Genomic DNA, 20,126 nt, shown 5'->3' on the forward strand with positions numbered 1-20,126 from the left:
TTACGCTTTTCTGTCGAGCACTCGGGAATGCAGAGAAGTGCACTGAGCTGCTGATTCAGAAGTTATAAGCGGCGAACTTGCTGTCGAAGACCATCTCTATATGAAATAAAACCATTTGGTCAGCCCGCGCCTCATTGATGGTCCCCTGTGGACTTTTGAGTTGAGGAATAAACAAATAATGTTTAATGAAATAAACAAATAAGTAACTTTGAATCAGCTTATGTGAAATTAAGTGTAAGCGTTAGGGGCGCTGTCCCACACTGCTTCCTACCATATTCATACTGTCGTTATCGCCATTTATACTTGTGAGTAATGAGGACGTGTGTGGGCGGTGCCGCTGCAACGACATCTTTATCTTCCCGATAAATAGCGAATCATTTGAATGACCAATTAGCGACTCGATAGAGTTCAGGGCAATTATAGTTTCTAAGCGCATTAAAAGGCTTCCCGGAGAATGCAGCTAATTTATGGATGGCCGATAAGGAAGTCCTCATTATAGGATAACAGACACAATTATATTGACTTCGACCGGTGACAGACGAAATACACTCAGCCACTGTTCCAAAGTAGAAGCACGTCACAACGGCCGTTGGTTTACGTTATGGACAGGAAGTTTGCTATAAACATCTCGTGCGAGCCATGATGACATCCACTGCTCTCAGCGACGCCGAGAGGCAACTGGTGCAAAGCAAGGAGAATTTATGTGTTTTGCGCCCCACACCAAGTCGCATAGCTCACTGGTGACGCGCTAGTGATATATGCATGTTTATAGCAAGATTATATCCTAGCCTTCGCTGTGTACAACGTGGTTATCATGCTCAGTTAGGCTTCATCAGCTAAGACAAGTTCAGTGCTAAATTTGCTTAGTTGTTTGCAATGTTTTTTGGGAGCAAGTCTCATCACATCTACTTGGGTATTTTAAGCGCACCTTCACCAGATGCATTTCTCTTTTATTGTGCTAAATATGTCCAATCACGCGGCACAATACGAAGAGCAGCCTCTAACTACCAGTGACTTTATGCCATCTAAACAAAGGATCCAAACTGGTCATTACCCTGATAAGTTGAAATCGGGCGTAAAGGATCACTGAAGACGAATATGGTGAACAGCGTTTAAGATTTACTAGGTTTCCTACTGTCGGCCCGAATATCTCCTCAACACGTCACCGACATCTCTGGCACAATACTGCAGCTCTGGTAATGGAGTGATGGATCCTGCGCCGTAATCACAGGTTATATCGCCTGAGAACAAATAAATATATTTGTATTCTTAATGTCGATCTCCTGTAAGGATTCACGTTAAATCGCTTAGGACATGCATTCTCTCCATTGTATTTTTCTAAACGCTAGTTAGCCGCCAGATGCTTGCTTGTCTATATATATTATGCAAAGCTGCCCCTAGCGTCATTAACTGGATCTGGAGTAGCCATATGAAAGGGAAAGTAAATGAGCCAAAGACGATCGTGCAAGTGCTGGTACGGTTAACTTCGCTGCGCATTGATCATCGACACCAACAAATCACTACTGGAATCTAAAGCTGATGGTGTACGAAAGCAGACTAACTGGTAACGTAACAGGCCGGTGGCCTTAAACGACAGGACGCTTCTGCAACAACAGTGAAGCGAAAAATGTGCCCATCTTCCCTTTGTAATCACAATACATTAAGCTTCGGGAACACTTTTCTCGCTTTGTATGCCTTGTTTCCTTTGCCGAAAAGCAGTTGCCATCCCTGGCATCCTTCCTCCAATTGGCTGCGGTGGTTAAATCTGTGCGCCACACCGGTGACTTCCGATGTCTGCATCGCGTAATATCCTTCAGGGACGAAGGGCCTGCCCCCAGCCAAGAGTTTAGCCCCACGCACGTGGCTGGCGGAGCGCGTGGCCCGTGCGACCGCTCACGCAGACGCAAAGCAGGCGCGACCACAGAGAAGAGTTGCGGGAGAGACTTCGGCGGCCATGCGACAGGCGGCGCCACTAGCGACAGCCGCCGAAGCGACCAAACAGCTGTTATCTCCTAGCATCCGTTTTAACTCCAAGCTGGCGGGCGCAGCGGGCGGTGTTTTCGTTGCGGCGTGCACAGGCGCACCGCAAGGCTGGCGACGCGCGCGCGCGTTGAGTGATTGCGAGCAAGCGACCGTCACTCGCTCGTCGCCCACAGTCTCTGGACGCGGTAACGGCCGGCACGGCGCTCCTTCCGGGCGCAGCCCGCTATGGCCAACAAGGACGGCACCACCGCGACCACCAACGGGGTTCGGATACGCCGTACCCTGAGCCTGGCTAACGCGCTGCAGATCCAGGAGTACGAAGCTAAAGAGCGCCGTCTCGCCCCCGACTTGCCGTGAGTGTGTTGTCTCCAATGTGTTTGTTGTCCAGTGCTGTCTCTTTACTCTGGTTGCACGCTGACAACAGACACTGCTGTTTGAATCACGCGCTTCAGCGTAACCGCGGGTCACCGATCACGTTGTGCCGGCGATGACACTCGGCCCTCGAGATGGGATGTTTAGTGAATCGTCATATTTGGCGGCACGAAGACGATTGACTAAGCATGGCCCATCTCATTATTGTTGCGTGCGCAGAGGCACCCAAACCGTTAAAGATCCCAGATGCGAATATTTTGACAGGTTGCAGGGAAATTACGAGCGACTTGTATTTAGCCTGTTCCAACTTTTTTTTCTGCAAACTTCTGCGTTATTTAGCTAACAGGAAAAAATTATCTGAGGACATTCTAACCTGTTTTGTGCTAGAAGTACCAGTACGTTAACTTGTTGAATAGTTTGGCTTGGCGCTCTCACCCTGTCGCTTGCCTATCCCACAGGTTAGAGGGAAAACGTGTTAGGATTACCAAAGGTATTCCCGCACCGAGGGGTACCGCTGCTCGGAGTACCCCGAACGCGCAGTTAAGTAGCTAGCTTACATTCAAGGACTAAATATACTTTTTTTTTTCTCTTGATCAAATTATCGATAAAAATTTCAGCCGCCAATAACGATATGGAAGTGGATATTGAAGGAAATTGGTTTAGTCTAGTGACTGAACCGCTTGAACTTGAAATGGAAAGATTAGCAAGTGTAGTGGCACGCTTTTTTTTTTTTTTTTTACCCGCGTCATTATTGCTTCTCTGTCCGATATTACTTTCTCAGTTTTGTTTCTGTTTGCTGTTTTATTTATTTATTTACTTATTGCAATGCGAAACCAGACGCTTAGTGAGTGTTTTCATCAAGCGTAGTAACTGCGCCATTTCTCGTGGTCAAGAGGGTAGCCTTTGAGGGGCGAACTTCTTCTCGTATCATTATTAGGTGACGAACATTTTCTGGGTATCAGTTCTCCTTTTCCCGTTACTCCGCTCCATAGCGGACTGCCTCGAGCTCTGGCTGTATGTCTACTCGGGTTCGTCAGTCTCGCGATTCGATGCCTTTCGTGTAGATGTTTTAAAGACGACTGCATGAAGCGAGATTGTAATAAGCATACCTTTGTAGCTTGAGAAAGCTGTCTTGTTGAAAAGCTAATGAGAAGCACTCGAATATTTTTTTTTTCAACTCGAATTGTTATATTACTCTAGGATTGTTCTAGAATTCTGGACGATTCTAAAATTGTTATTTTACTCACAAGGCAGGAAGAAATAATCAAGAAAGAGGGGGGCAGGGGCAATTCGTCTTCGAAGAGAACAATTTTACGCATGAAAACTATATGCAGTCCACCGCTGTCACAGGGTGCGGGCTGCGTGCTTGAAATATGGAGCGATGAGAGTGTGTGATCTGTAATATAGAAAAAAAAAAGGGGGGGGGGGGGGCGAGATGAAATGTGTCATTTAGGGTATCATATTCAGCAGAGAAGAGCAAACGAAAATATAATATTCAGTGCATTTTTATGATAAATTAGTACATCAAACTGATGCAGAGTAACGGATAGATTGAGGAGAGAGGAAACTACACGCCCTTCGAAACCACGCTATTAGTTACTCGGCGAAAATGCCAGTTATTCAAACAATAACGGGCGTGCTCTACCGTACCGCATTAATGTCACTGACAGGTGCTGAAACCTTCATCAGGTTACCACTATTTTAAGGCCAAAATAATGATTCGTATTTCAAAGAGTTAAAGGCCGAAAGCAGGCACGTGAGCACTGGTCGTCAACGAAACTTGGCAACTTTCAGCGCGAACTAGGATACCTTTAAGATTGCTTTTCACTGCGCTCATGAACTGTCTTTGTGCCGTTCACTTTTTCGAAGCACAGCTAAGGGTGAGGCGAACAGAAGGTTTGTCACGTAGATTGCTTAGCCTACTCTGTACCGTCGCGTAAGTAAAACGATAGGAAGAGCGAAGGTTAAGTTAGTCGCACTGTCTCGTCGGGCGACGCCAGTGGATAAGCAGTGCTGCTAGCTGATTTGAACGAAACTCGAGATTTCGTTTGCGAACTAACAAGTTTGCTGTCGCCTGCCTACAAGGACAAAGTACGATTGCATACGCCGTCCCGGGACGTATGCCATGTTTGTTCAACCTCCGGCGTCGTCTAAATTGTTTCGCAAGCCCATTAGTTCTTTATAGATAGCGCATTATCGGTTATTTTCAACATGTGTCCAAATTAATTTTTATGGATAGATGTAACGTGCGTGTTTTTCTTTTTTTGCCCTCAAGGGAACAGTGATAGCCCCGTGGAATGTGTCCGCTGCGTTAATCGAGGCAGCGCACAGAATTGTACGCATGTTCGCTCATCCGTTTTAAACAGTGAAAAGGTTTATAGAGAGCACACATTCCGGGCGATGTAACCTGGCCTTTAGGGCTTTTTATCACTTCAGTGTTATCTGCACGACGAATGTTTTGAGAGCCGTAGACGTTCGGTCACTAATCTGTGAAGAAGATTCCGCCCCCCTACCCCCCCCCCCCCCCCCCCCTCCTTTTTTTTTTCTCCCCCGCCGCGGTGACGCAGTGGTTACGGCGCTCGACTACTGTGCCCAAGAATGAGAGTTCGAATCCCGGCCTCGGCGGCCGCTTTTCGGTGGAGGTGAAAATCCAGGCGCCGTATGCTGTGCGATGTCAGTGCACGTTAAGAACCCCAGGCGGTCTATATTTCCGGAGTCCCCCATGGCTCCGGCCTTACTCGCTTCGGGATGTTAAACCCCACAAAGAAAACCAAACTTTTTTTTTCTTTCTCGCACGTCAAACGAGGTTACCTGTTTCTCGTTCGTAGTTAACGCTGTTTCCTTTCCCCGGTTTTTAGCGCATACCCACAGCCTGAATATGGTACAGCCACCAGCTGTACAGCCGTTTTAAAAGTGCTCCTTCTACGATGCCAGTCCAGTAAGCAAATGTCACAAAATCTCACGCTGTACTGCGCTTCCAGTAAAATATTATGCGTTTATTGTACGACTAGCCTCATTATACAACACTTTTCACCGCTTAGTGTTACTCCATCTGTGTTGCCGTAGAGAAAAGGCAAACACCAAAAAACAGCATCATGCGTACAGTTTCGCCGATCGTACACGCTGCATTGAACTCCAAAAATGCTGTTGAACCTTTGATAGGTAGTATCATACACAATATATTAAAGGCCACGACACAGGAACCATATAAAATTCTGCTGGGACCACCGTCAGGTTGGGATTGGGATTAGCGAGAGAGCAGATGCGTGCGCTATACAAGCAGGAAATAAAACGTGTGAACGTGCCACACGGGAATTGCGTCAAACTAGTGCGCAGCGAACTTTGTGGCAGGCTACTTGGGAAAACGAATAACCAAACAACAAGCTGCACTCTGTAAATCCCATATTTTATGAGATTGGAAATCATCTCAACATCAGGAACGCTTCATCGAGGTAATTTTGTCATTTGCGCATAGGACACTCACACGCATTGTACACAATCTCTTACAAGCAAAACAAAAAAAGACAAACCTGTATGTGAAATTTACGGTGATGTGATCATAGTACATCATATTTTAATACCGTGCATAAAACTCGACGAACTGAAAAAAATATTTTACTTCATTTTACAGCCAACACAACTCATTTCATCTACCCTTGCTTTCACGCGAACAGGCAGTTGTCGATTTGTCGCACGTTCTTCATCTCTGAAGAAAGCCGATGTTTTAAGACAAATATAGGCAGCATAACATCCAGGCAGTGAACACAAGAGACCATGTAACCTTGTGCTTGGCGCATGGTTCATTTTGTATAACGGTCTCATTAGTTCGCCCACTTCTGTAAGAGCCTAGCATGGCTTACAGTATGCTTAAATAATAAATAAAAAAAAATGATAGCCGCAGTTGCTAATGGGCCGTAAATGTCTATATAACTATAATTTCCTTTCCATAGCTTCTTTGCCTTTAGCCAGTGTATGCTATATTCATGACTCGATGTTCTCGTCTGTTAATAACTTGAGCTTAAAACGTCTGAACTTGCATCCACGAGGTGGATCAAGTCGCGGAAATGAGCAAGTCGAGGCTAACTAAAGTGCATCGAGCTTTTTTGCTGTCAGTTTTGAGTATCTGATAAAGTGCATAAAGCAGTTCTCAAGAATACATTACTTATCGCTCTTAGGATTATTCCACCTACGGTGTTGACTCTATACAAACATGTAAAGTAACTAAATACAAAATCATATTTTGCATTCCGCACCAGCGGTCAATCTATCGTAGCCGCGGCGGCGGCGTGTCGACGGATACTAAATTTAGATAGCGCCCGTGTCTTCTGCGATGTCACAGAGAATCTCATGTGATGTAATTATTCCCGAGTCTTCCACTACAGCTTCTCTCATAGTCCATCTGTCCCTTCGGGATCGGGCAGAGGCACATTATTATTATTATTTTTTTTTTTAGGGGGGGGGGGGGGGGGGGGTTAGCCTCACCATAATATGTCCCTTCGGGATATGGGAGAGTTATTATTAGTTCTGACTTCATATTAGACGTCGTGGACATTGAACATCGCTATTGAAAACTTTCCAACTGTCGTTCGGGCCAATATATACATAAATATCGTGTCCGTTGCCGCAGCCAGTGCAGTGCCGTCAGGCGCTGCAGCAGTGAGTCATTCATTACCGGCGTGGGTTCACTTTCAATAGAAATAGCGTGCAGTAATCTCGAAACTACCTCCTTACACAAACATCCCATCGCTTTTCCTTTGTTCATCTTGCTAACACAATGCCGTCGCAACCTATCATGGGCTGAGAGGGCGTAGTTTATTCGTAACTTTTATTTACGCCTTTAGTCACTCTCTTAAATGACTGCAGCCGGCTCGACAAGGCTAAAGCAATTGGTGCACTTGTATCGGCTTCGGTCCACGAGTAAGGTGCCTCGCCTTCTTTTTTTGCCATATTTAGGCGTAAAAGCAAGAAAAAACAGACAGCGTCTTAGCTACGCGATCGGGCCGAAAAGGGCGCTCGAGTTGGACGCATTCACACATTCGCACATGACAGCCCTGGTCCTGTCCTGTAGCCCTTGTCTTGGTCCTTTCACGTCGTTAAAGTAAGGAGCGGGCAGGGCGAAAAGTCTCTCCCTGCCGAAACCCTCATCCCGCCGGGGTTCCGAGACGCGCGCGCCGGCGTACACGCCGATAGGGCGCAACAGTGTCGTTGCTACCCGAACTTACAGCAAGTTTATCAGCGCCCGCCGGGCGGCGAACGGACGCGGAGAAGAGAGGGGAAGGTTGAATGGCGCGCCGTCACTGTGCATATTGAAGCCATGTCCGAGATTAGATTCCAGCAGTGGGGACCGTTATTTGAGCTTTTCGCACTCTGTTCCGTCTGTCTTTCCTCGACAAGCTGGAAAAACACGGCGCCTGTGCCCCATCCCGCGGCCAGTTGTTTGTCTCGGAGCATTCCCACGAGTGTTGTTTGGAGCGGATGTAAACAGCGACAGGTTCACCCGCCTCTCAAGTGTCTCGTCTGGGATACTCTCCTTTCCGCTGAAGTTTGCATGGAGGTTTTTTTCCGCGGTCACTCGGTCAAACGTGTTGTACGAAGCCTCCTCTATGCTGGGTCAGCCGATGGATAAGAAATAGCTTAAAATGGGGAAAGTGCACGGACGCAGCATGCGCTTTTCACGTCCGTCCATTTCTTTCAGTTCCTTCTATTGATGTCTGGATTAATTAAAAAATGTCGAATATTATGGTTTCAAAATAAAGTAAAACGCGAGCAAGGCAGAACCAAATAATAAAAAACTAATAACCACCTGCTTCAAGTTTTGTTTAGGGCGAGAAAATTGCTTTTTAGCGAGTCGAAGCTTGCGACATGGGTGCTTATGTAGTTTCTTGTTACCACAGGGCTCCTCAGAACCTCTCTCTGCGTATCCCGCGCTTCTTCACAGTGAGTCGCTCTCTTTTACAAATTACAAATCTTGCCCGCTGCACTGAAACGCAATCATCGTGGCTAAGTGACGATGCTGCAGAAATATTTTTTTGTTTTCTCTCTCTCTCCTCGCTCCTTTTGATTCCAGTCACGTGCCACACGCAGCCAGCCTTCTGAAGATTCCACGAGGCGATCCTCGGCTTTCGCTGTAGAAAGGTGTCGGTAAACTGTAGCAATCGAGGTATGCGCCTAGTCCAGGGACTGGCATCGACGACGGTTGCTTCGTACCGAGTGACTTCACCCTCGGCGCATTTGTCCGCCTTCGGCAGACGCGTCACCGGACAGACCCCTATTCGCGCTCCCGCGTTTACCCTCTCGTGAGCCCCTCGCCGAAGGTCGCCACGCGTCTTGTGATGACTGGAGCAGTCTGCAAGAAAGAGCGCGCGCTGCGTTTTGCGTTTGCACTTTCGGAACGATCGAGTTCCTGCGTGCGCCAGCGTCTCTTCGGGGGGTGTTGCTTGGAAATTTCCCCCGTCCTCTTTGGTCCTCGCCTCGTTTTCGCTCGCGCGTCACGGACCGGGAGAAACCTTGCGGGCGGTAATGCCACTGCAGCGGGCTGATATGCTCGCCGCGCGGATCTCGTAAACGAACCTCCTAGTCAGCTGAGGAAGCGCATTGAACTGTTTTCATTTGAGACGGGAAGCTCGCGCCTCGATAAAATCAAGACCTCGCGGGTTTCGTAATTGACGACTCTCGGCGTTCCAGGCTGTGGTCCAGAGCGCGGATCCTCAAATAACGTCCCTATGAAACGGGCTCTTGGTTTAAAGTCTTTTTTAGGGCGGGCAGTGACTCTTTCGGTGAAAGCAACCGATAGGCCTAGGTGTTTGTTGAAAAAAAAAAAAAAAAAAAAAAAACGAACTTTAATAGGACGAAGCACAAGCTGTGCTAGAGCGAAACGTTCTCTCCATCCCTTCGACTACAACTAGGCTATTCTCCTCGCCAACTGCACTGAAGTTGCTGTCCTCCGCTGTGACTTGATCATGGCGTTCTCCTGCTGCGCCCAGGGTCGGTGGGATCTATTTCCTTTCAACCGCGGCGGCCACATTTCAACGGAGAGATATAGCGAGACATTTTATTTAATAACGCAGACTAAGCGTTCAATATATTCTGATCCTGGTTTGCTAAAGGACCCTGGTCTTGATTGGCAGACGAGGGCCGGTCACTCCAGACAAGGGGAGAGGAAAAAGAGGGGGATGTGGGGACTCGACTGTTCGGCAAAAGAGGAGAATGGGCAGTGTTCTAGTTCTAGACTGGCATATAGTTGAGCAAAAGTTGGAACAAAAGGGGTCTGAACGAAGACAGAAACGCAATTATCGGGACGGTGTAATGAAGTACGCCAATTTGGTTACGTGAGAGAAACGATGCGATTTCCAGATGATGGTGGAAACGGTCCAACACCATTGGTTGTATCGTTTCATTCTCACGGGAAGTGTGAGAGATGGACGGAGGCGATTTGCGAAGACGACCGTCAACTGTGCGCGTGAGGGAGCCGCCGAGGCCTCCATTGAGGCGTCCATCATAGTCCGTGTGCAATCCGACCCCACATATCCTACAATGCCTTATTATACCGATTCATTTTTTTTTCTTCACCGAAACTTGGCACTCAGTGGTCCCTATGCTCAAGGCATATGAGCCGATTATTCCGCGAAACAGCCCATAAGGATCTGGCTAAAGCGTCTACAGAAGCTGTGGTTTTATAGGCTGCTCGAAAGCGGTCCGTTCCTCATTTTCTGCCTTCCTTCTTATACGCGAATGAAAACATCAGACTGACGCGCCCGATCAGGGATCACTCGGCCACCACACTGATGAAAATAACCCCTAGTGCTAGCTACCACTCAATTTACCATCATGCGCAGCGTCACGAATGGGCTCCTCTCTGCGCCCTCTCGACAAATTGGCAATGAACGACTCCGCAGCTTCCCCTTCCGGCTTCTCTGCCCACCGCCAAGGAGCGAGCCTGTCACAAACAAGCGAGAGGCCAGCGACAGCACAGTGGGGGCCAACAACAGTTTCACGATTGCTTTCTTTTCGCTCGTGACGCCTGCGCAGCCATGCCCGTGTAACGTTTGACAGGCATGACGTGTGTCGCCAAGGCTGTGTATACGCGGGCCGCTGTTGTGAGCGTGATTACGACACGTAGCGTAATCAAAAAGAAGTGAAGCTCGCGCACAGGTTTCTTCCTACTTTGTATTGAGAACGATAAAAAAAATACCTTGAAAGACTCTCTGCTGAACGAAAATGAGGACTAGACGATATAATAAATACTTCTATGAAAGCAACGCCTCCTAACTGGGTAAGGCCCCGTTTACCTGTCCTTTTGTAATACAAAGATGAATGCGCGCTGTTACCTGAAAATTGTCACGGTGCGTTACGTTGTGAACGTTACCACGTGTTCGCGCTCGTGGAACTCGTTCCTTTGTAGGGCTTCGTGCACAATTGCGTCTCTTCATGTCTGAAACATTTGAAACATTGATAAAAGATTAGGATAGTTCAATTCCTTAGCACCATTTCAGTATGACGCGTTTCCTTAACACTAATGCTCTGGTAGTTTCATCAAATGTCTTTGATGCTGAGCCATCCATGCTCGTGCTTTTTCGCTCACGACGTCGACAACGTCGGATTTCCTGCACAACAATGTATTTAACTCTACTACGTTAAACGCTAAGCGCTGGTTTAGCTTGGCTAAGCGCGGTATACACGCAGTTATATTATTTAGCACACTTTTCAGCTAATTTTACTTCATCTAGCTTTCCTTCGGCCCAGATTGTCATGTCTAGCTAACGGATGCTTTAGGCTTTCATTGGGATGGAGGAGGTATATTTAACGTATCTCCTGCAACTTCGTCACAGGAGGTGAAGATACAGCGTCAGACTTACGTTTTATCAGGTGCCGAAACCGTCTACCGAGATGGAGCAGCGTTCTAACGCGAGTTCCATCGAAGCTCACCTTTTTGCCTCGGTTTGGGTTTGAAACCCACTGGAGACGAGTTTTCTTCGAGCCGCTGCTGGAAGGAGGCTTCACAGTCGCCACGGCGAAATACAGGAATACGGGCAGCAATGCTTCTGCATTAGGGGGAAAAAAAAAAATCTTGAGCTGAAAGGAAGACGCGAACTTGCAAAAAAGAAAGACAGCATTCTCTTTTGACAAGATTTTTTTTTTTTTTCTATGGCAGATTAGGAAAGAATCGCGGACTGTCTACTGCCTGCAGTGGAGAGATGATTCAGCATTAAGGCTGAAGTCAGTGCTAGTTGGTACCTCATTATGCGCTCCAACAGGCACTATAAAAATGCGTGAGTTCGGCACAGACTGAACGGCCCAAGAAAATTCGGAACGTTAGATTCATTTGCTTAAAGGTAGTTTTGCGTAACCAACAAACCAAACGAGATTTCGTCAAGGCTTTATCCTGAAAGGAAAAATACGGTAACTGATCCTTGTGCAGTAGGAAATGCTTTCTGGGCTGAAGGCATCAAGAGTTTCAGATTTTTTTTTTTAATTTTCTTAGAGATTTTGCATAACAAGGCAAGTCGACCTCTTGCATGGGTTATGTCACCAAGAAACACTTTTCTTAGTGTGTGCTCAAGATGTCCGATATTCCTCGTATTCTGTCCACTAATCACCAAGGCCTCGATCACTGCTGTAGGCACACCATGGTTTCATTGAATGCTCGCTGTGAACAGCCTGTGTCGATCTCGTTCAGATCGATACAGTGTTCGCCCCTGTGCCGTGCGGTGTGCCTCGTTCTTATCTCCGGCGCCCGAATAGAGGATGGATGGATGGATGGATGGATGGATGGATGGATGGATGGATGGATGGATGGATGGATGGATGGATGGACGGACGGACGGACGGACGGACGGACGGACGGACGGACGGACGGACGGACGGACGGACGGACGGACGGACGGACGGACGGACGGAATATAGGAGCGTCCCCTTTGAAACGGGGTGGTAGCAGTAGCTATCAAGCTCCCTCCCTATATCTTAATTATTGATTTAGAATGACTCTCAGCTAGCAGCACAATATCGTCTGCATACATCAAACCGGGGAGGCGCTGCTCTACCGCCTTTCCACCTAATCTATATGACAGGTTAAAACCTAGGTTACTGTCTTGTATCCTCCGTTCCAGGTTTATCATATAAAGCATGAACAGAACCGGTGATAGAGGACAGCCTTGTCTTAATCCTTTGCATACTTTGACATCCTCCGTACTTCTTATCCCTTCCCACTTAATTCTACTTTGTTATCCCGGTATATTTCCTGTAGGAACTCTATTATGTCATAACCGATACCTTCTTCTTTTAATATGTTCCACAGGAGTTTCCTGCTTACGTTAGAGGCTTCACAAAAGTTAGCGCCATCTAGTGAAAGAAACAGAAACTGTGCGCGGCGGCCATGTTTTGTTCAGTCCGCCCGCGCCTCCCATCGAGTACGCTGTCAACGTGCGCCTTCGTGGAACCCGTGCTTGCACCGCAAGGTGCATTGGAATGATCACAAGCGATTGTTTCGTTTTTTACCATCACAGCAGTCGTTGCTAGCACCCAGCTCTATTCGGAATGATGCCAGCATGTTGCTGCGTACTCTTCTGCAGCAAGCGCACCGTCGTGGATGCGCACGGAAATACGCGTGTATGCGACCGCTCGTTTACAATCCTAATCGGTTTTACAAGTGTCACTTGCATCATGTAAGACATTACTGCACGTCCCTGTGGCTGGGAGCTAGCTCACAGAACGTGCTGTCACCTAAAACAGCAAGGTTATTTTGCGTGCTATGGAGCCTTGTTAACTTGAAGGATAAGCTTATGCTTCGATGGAGGACACGGGAGAAGGAGCAATGCATGTATACCGAACGCTATAGTTCAAATACGTTCTTTGAAACCTTTTGTACGTAGGTTGCATTTACCATTGTGTATTTGATTTAAGACAAGGGCATGATTACCGAAACTACTTTTCACAGTCGTACGAAATTGTAGTGCTTCGTGCAGAGAGCAATACGGTTGTCTAGTGCGCCCGAGGTGCGTGTTTCACGCTGCAAAAGCGGCTGCCAAACCCGCGGCGTCTAGTAAAGCAGGAGAAGATGACATCCCACTAGTGTGTTGTAATATGCTCATGTCCAGCCCGCTTCGAAAGATGCTATCACGTGATAATGCATGCGAAGTCCGGTCCGCGTCCTGAGCGCGCCGCTCAAGTTTGCATTCTGTGCCTTCACACCTGCTAGTGCGGCGATAAAATAACAGTTTGCTTTTCACTTCTGTGCGTTTTATCGAGTCGCCCGATGGTTCGTTAATTGACAGCCACCTGAAATTCAGTTGATTTTGTAAGTATGCTGATTTCTTGTTTATTCCCTCTGTCAGATAGCAGACATTTGAAGCCTTAACCTCATATGAAAGTGCTGTCATGGGAAGCTTTGAAGAACTCTGAGGAAGAGGAACTCGGCTGAAACGAAAAGGAATTTGAAAGTCAACTAACATTGCTGCGAAGTGTCAGTGCTTGGTTCAACTGGCTGTGTTCATAAAGTCAGATTTATATTATATAATACTGTTATAAAACATTAGGGGGACACTTAAGCTCCGCCGTTAAGGACATGACGCGATAGCGTCTCTCTCTTTCACACACACACACGTTTTTTTTTCTTCCGTTTTTGAATTTTTAGCTTTTATTTATTTAATATTTCGATTATTTGTTTTTATTTTATTTAATGTTTTATATTTTTATACACCAATACTCAAGGTCAGCAACAATCACCTTTCCATTCGGAGCAATTTGACAGCTTTGAACACGTTCAATTATTTCAATTAATCAATTACACATTCTAAATTTCCTTAATTAGCATCACCAAGTACTGGTTTTTCCTTCTGAGCATTTCGTCACCTTTAAATCATCAATTTCTATTTTTTTTGTTGCCTTATTTCATCAATTGGTCAATTAATTACAAATATTTTATTATCTCATCATTGCCTATTGCACACCAATCAATCTTCACTTACTGGAAGCAGAAATTACAATGACACATTTTTCTTTTTTTTTTTTTTAAGCAGCCCCCGATTATTTCTGAGACCCGTGCCAATAACTGCATCAACGGCATAGGCAGGAAAGTGCTAAGCGCCATTCCGACTTGCGTCAAATTATGCACGATTCTTTCATCTCAAAACAAATTGCATCCTCGCTCATTTCACCAACAAGTATCCCACTGGTAGCAGTGGGATGAGCGACGGTGATGCGCAAACCAAGCAAACTCGCGATCGTCTCTCATAGTCGTAAAAGCAAATAGCAAAGGCACACAGACAAAAAAAAAAATCTGCACATTACAAAACTCTAGATATTGTACCTGGATACGGATGACGCTGCGCGGATCGACGAGGGGCCCATGCATGACTCGTAGAGCAGTTTGTAACCGCTATGCCTCGGCTGTCAAAATACGCTTCTTGGCTTCGCTAACAGACACCGCCAGGGACAGAAGAGAGGTCCAAGCATAGCACACTAGGTTACATGAAAAACGCGGACAGAACGGCGGGCGCTGACGGACGGGTACGAAGCGAACCAAAGCGAACGGATGGAGCGAACAAAATATGGCTGCCAGCGCCGGATCAGCGTGCCGCTCATGGTTGCCAGACTTACTTTTGTAAACCCTCTATTGTCTCGAAGGTGGAGAACGCTATCGTACTCGCCCCTCGTGGGCATAAAAGTTGCACGAATGCATTCTGTGGGCCCCTAGATGATGCAGTGGCGAAGCTAATGGATTGTCATGTATTGTAATTTGATTCACGCTACTACTCGTGACAGAACATCTTCGTCGTCTCCGTCGTATACGCTGTTTCTTTTCCTTTCTTTTTTAGTCTTTTCGCCACAGTCAAGACTCGTCAGACGGCAACTTAGTCTTGATTTTCACTCTGCGGTTTTCCTTCCTTCCCCCTTAATATTAAGGCACGTGAAATGTTTGCTTTTGAATAGGCCTCCCCTCAACGCCGTTTTTGTGCGAGCTCGCTTCCGTCGGGCAGACGCCCCGACACGAGCGTCGGCTTGGTTGACCGAGGCATGGTCTAGAGACGCCTGTTATTGTGACTGGGCCATAATAAGCTGACTGAGACTTACTCGTGCCAGTAACCGAAGAGGAAAAGTGGATTGATCAGAGCCGCGTTTGGTGCGCCAATAAAAACATAAATCCTGCTTCCTGCGTGTGCCGACGATGAGCGAGCGCCTTCAGTCTCTGTCGCCACTAACGCGGAAATCCCAGCGAATCTGTGCGCTTTCCACCTGCGGTGGCCGCAGCAGCTGCGCGTGTGAACGCACAGAAGTGAGGCGCGGTTACATCACAAGGGGTTTGTTATAAGAGAGCCTGGCGTTCCGATGCCCCGTACGGGGCATCCTCTCCAGCGCAGAGAGCAATGCCATTGCTAGACGCAAGTCTGCGTATTCCGCACGACGAAGGCGTCTGTTGTGCAGACGCATATTCCTGGACGACGCCGGCTGCCCGCGCGTGTCGAGGAAGCGAGATGGTCTGTGTGCCCGGCTCGGTCCCTGTTATGCACGAATGCCGTTTAAAAGTCGCTGTGTTTACGCACGGTTGGAGTCATTGTATAGGCGCACCAAGCCTGTAAAAATCGGAAAGGAAGGCTATATTGGGTCTGTTAACCCGTAGTCACATTATTAAAAGCTGCGTATGACGATATCGAAGCTTTCTTTCTTTTTTTTTTTTTTTATCCCACGGTTCGCTCTCTGTTTATAGTTCACTGGTTAGAGAACGTTTGTGCCTATTTCCCGTGTGTAAAGGTTTTAAACTTTTTAGTACACGTGACTTTGTTTTAACGCAAGAGCGTAGGTCATCATCATCATCAACCTGACTATACCCACTGCAAGGCGAAGGCCTCTCCCATATTTCTCCAATTAACCCGGTCCTGTGCTAGCTGCATCCTCTTGACCACTGCGAACTTCTTAACCTCATCCGCCCACCTAACTTTCTGCCGCCCCCTGCTACGCTTTCCTTCCCTTAGAATCCAATTTGTTACCCTAAGCGACCATCGGTTATCCTTTCTTCGCACTACATGTCCTGCCCATGCCCATTTCTTCTTCTTGATTTCCTCTAGAATGTCAGTAACTTGAGTTATTTCTCTGACCCACTCTGCACGCTTCCCATCTCTTAATGTTAACCCTACCATTTTTCGTTCCATAGCCCTCAGAGTTGTCCTCTATTTCAGTAGAACCCTCTTGGTTAGCCTCCACGTTTCAGCCCCATAGATAAGTACAGGTAAGATGCAACTGTTGTATGCTTTCCTCTTGAGCGATACCGGCAAGCTGCTAGTCATAATCTGCAGGATTGCTTGCCAAATGCGCTCCATCCCTCCATCCTTGTTATTTCCCTTTCATGGTTCGGATCTGCGGCTACTACCTGTCCTAAGTAGACATATTCGCCTACTACTTGCAGTGCTTCGCTACCTAAAGTAAACTGCTGTTACTTCCCTAATCTGGGCTTTTCTGTCTAGGTCATCAAGCATTCTTTGCAGTTAATCCCCTGAGTTACTTAGCAAGGCAATGTCATCAGCAAATCGCAGATTACTGAGGTAATTCTTCATCTATCCTTATCCCTAACTGCTCCCATTCCAAGTCTCTGAATACTTCCTCTAAGCAAGCTGTGAATAGTACTGGGGAGATCGTGTCTCCTTGCCCAACACATTTCTTAATAGGAATTTTGTTGCTTTCTTTGGGCAGAACTATGGTTGCTGTGCAGCCTATATAGATATCTTCCAGCACTTTCACGCACGGCTCGTCTACCCCCTGATTTCGCAATGCCTGCATGACCGCCGAGGTTAGAGCGTAAGTAGCCCCATGTAAAAAAAAAAAAAAAAAAAAAAAAAAAACGTCCGTCGGCAGTGTCTGCCTCAAGCCTCGCAGCCTGAAAAAATAGGCATGCGTTTGACAGGTGGTGTAGTTGACAGGTGGAAAACACCCGGGCCCTTGCACCCCCTGCTTGAAGCCTCACGGCCTCGAAATATTATGAGCTTGCCTCTGGTAGGTGGCATGGTGGGTGTCCATGGACTTCTCCGAATTGAGCTCAAAACCTTCACCCGAATGAACTGTCGACGGCTTTACCCGGCATCCCATGTGGTGTACGGCATCAAAAGGGGAATTGCCACTGCGCATTGCATAAATGATTCAGGAACGAGCCGTAATGTCGCTGTCGTTTTTCTACATAAGCGGTAATGACGTAATCATGTAACTGGGTGCACAAAAGAAACGCTGTCGCGTAATATGCCACACGAGTCTCAATAGTCACCTCTTTTTTTCTCTTTCTTTTTTTTTTTTTTCATTGTGCAACTGTGCCTTAATTCTCCTACTGATCGCGGAAAAGTATTTCTACGCAATCTGTGTCCAGCTGTTTCTTTGGGGAGCATTGCGGGCCTTGTGAAATATAGATAAGTGTGCCCACCTTGGCGGGAGTACTTGAGGTCGATGAGTCATGGGGCCTTTAAGTATATCGCCCTTCATTACTGTATTGCTTAATATAACGCTTTCACGGTTAAATTTATTAGAACGATTTTTAAAATGCTTTGAAGCCTACGCAGTAGCTGTTACGCGACTGTTTCTTTTTTTCGTGTGACTATTTAAATAACTACCATAAATTTATATATTTAATTAGATAAGAGCATGCTTCTGACGTATTCGCGTTTTATCAATTTCCCATTCGACCACATTCGACCTAATCGCGCTATCAAGGGCACGAAACGTACCAGCATGAAGCGTACCAGAGGCATGAGGCTCGTATACGAGCCGCCTGTTTTTCACGATGGGTGGCGTGTGAACGATATAGGCTTGCGATTGATTGGTGAGTTTAAATAATTGATTGTTAGTCTGATTTTTATGTGCCAGCTCAGCATGGTAGGCTGTCAGCATACGGGATACTATGCAACATGCTCTAATATCGCACAAAATTCGCACGTTTCCTCATTTCGTCACTTTCGAAATGCAGCCGCGGTTGTTTAGGCCGAACCCCTGACCTAGGACTCGGTAGTCTAGCTACATAGCCACTCAAGCCACCTCGGTGTACCGGTAGCTACATTAACTGCTATACTATTGTCACGTAGTGGTGACGAGGTCGACGACACAAATGAACGGTCGATGATTGCACTAAAGGAACTCTTTATTTGGGCTGACTTGCGCCCGCAAAAGAACTAAGCAACTCGGCGGCGGCGATAGAAACAAACGTGCTCGTCGATCGTCGAACGAAGAATGCCCGTCACACTCGTCAACGCTCAATTTAAAGTCTGCACAGAACAATCTAGATAACGTCGCACACAGCTACCAGCACGGGCTGGAACATTGTGGAAAGACGCACGAGTGGCCGGAACCTTCCAGACAGATCTCGGTGCATCTTCCGCTACAACGAAACTGATAAAGGTGCAACTCGCGACATCGAGCATTAACAAACAAAGAATAAAGAACTGATAAGTGATCCAGAATCAGAGTGATAATTCCGTACGCCGGCGGCTGTTAAAAAAAAAAAAAAAAAAAAAACAAATACAGTTTTGAACGTTTCGCGGCACTATATATATTATCTGCGCCGATGTAAGCTAGAAAGCTCTGTGGTGGCAAGTTGCTTGCACGGACCGGAGACTAACCGGATTGCAGACGCTTCGCTGCAAGGACAAGTCTGGAATCTCTTTAGACTAGAACTAAGAGGACGCCCTTCGAGCCTTGCGGATGTAGAAAACCAGAATACAATGGAATGGATGGTGTCAGGGAACACCATTGTGCCCCCCGTATGACCTGCCGATATGAGCCGGATGACTTTATCTATTTGTCAGCGGTGCTGGTCAACAAAGACCGATATCGGACCCCTGCATGCCGATGACGAAGTTCTGAGAACTGGGTGCATTTTATCTATTTTCTTTGCGTGTGTTGTGTATGCCTAAAGCGTGGGAAGTGCTCCTCCGCACACGCAAGGAGACTCTATTGACATGCGGTGCAACTGTGGACATCGATGGAAGCATTTGTGCTTGCGTGATAACAGCACTCGGTTTGTTTTCAGACTTCAACCGCCGACAAGATTCTAGCAGTTTCGGAGCAAAGCTTATGTTCGAACGTTAGCTAGTATTGTTTTGGTAAGGTTAAGAGACGGTTGCAATGGACTGTAAGAAACGTTCTAGTGGAAGCACCCTGATTTATTTCGACCACCTGGGATTCTTCAAAATGCGACATCATCGCGTAGCACTGTAGCGTGTTTCCATTTCGCCTCCTTGAATATGTGACAGTCGCAGCCAGGATTCGAACCCGCGATGTTGCTTTCAGCAGCCGAATGTCACGACTAAGCCAACGCGGGAGCAGCACATGCGCTATTTCGAATGGACTTCATATAGTTGTACAATGAGCGCGAAGTAGACAGCTTGACGGGCGCAATATTTGGCTTCATGAGCATTACTAAAGTAATGTTTAACAGCCTTCGGAAGAGAACAGCAATTTACGGTAGGTAGCGAGGCGCTGGAAGTGATAAGCGGATACGTCTGCTTATGAGCTTTTCGAAGAAACCAGTCAAAAGACGAAGGGCAAAGAGGAAGACGAGGAACACACATCGAGTCCTCGTTGTCGTTCGTCTTTTGACTGGTTTCTTTTTTTTTTCAAGAACATGTACCAACTGACCCAAATTTCAACTCTGTTGCTTATGACCCCCGCCGCGGCTGTGCAGTGGTTAGGGCGCTCGACTCCTGTGCCCAAGGATGCGGGATCGAATGCGAATAACCCCAGGTGGTTGCAATTTCTGAAGCCCTCCACTACGGTGTCTCTAATAGCCTGGGTTGCTTTGG

The 20,126-nt window shown here is 47.0% G+C and overlaps 1 protein-coding gene across 2 annotated transcripts in view; it reads left to right on the forward strand.

Annotated features, from left to right (window-relative positions):
* The first annotated feature begins 2,022 nt into the window (after positions 1-2,022).
* Positions 2,023-20,126, forward strand: part of mdy (diacylglycerol O-acyltransferase) — a 179,285-nt gene continuing 161,181 nt past the window's right edge. Inside the window, exon 1 of one of the 2 annotated variants that reach the window (XM_084587871.1) lies at positions 2,023-2,336. In XM_084587871.1, coding sequence (XP_084443997.1) covers positions 2,209-2,336 — 128 coding nt within the window. In that variant the 5' untranslated portion in view covers positions 2,023-2,208. The remainder of the gene's footprint in view (positions 2,337-20,126) is intronic. The other variant, XM_084587873.1, reaches the window with a different exon arrangement.

Source organism: Amblyomma maculatum, chromosome 1, assembly GCF_055883805.1.
Source record: "Amblyomma maculatum isolate TAMU_Amacu chromosome 1, ASM5588380v1, whole genome shotgun sequence".
In the NCBI taxonomy this organism is placed as follows: Eukaryota; Metazoa; Arthropoda; class Arachnida; order Ixodida; family Ixodidae; genus Amblyomma; species Amblyomma maculatum.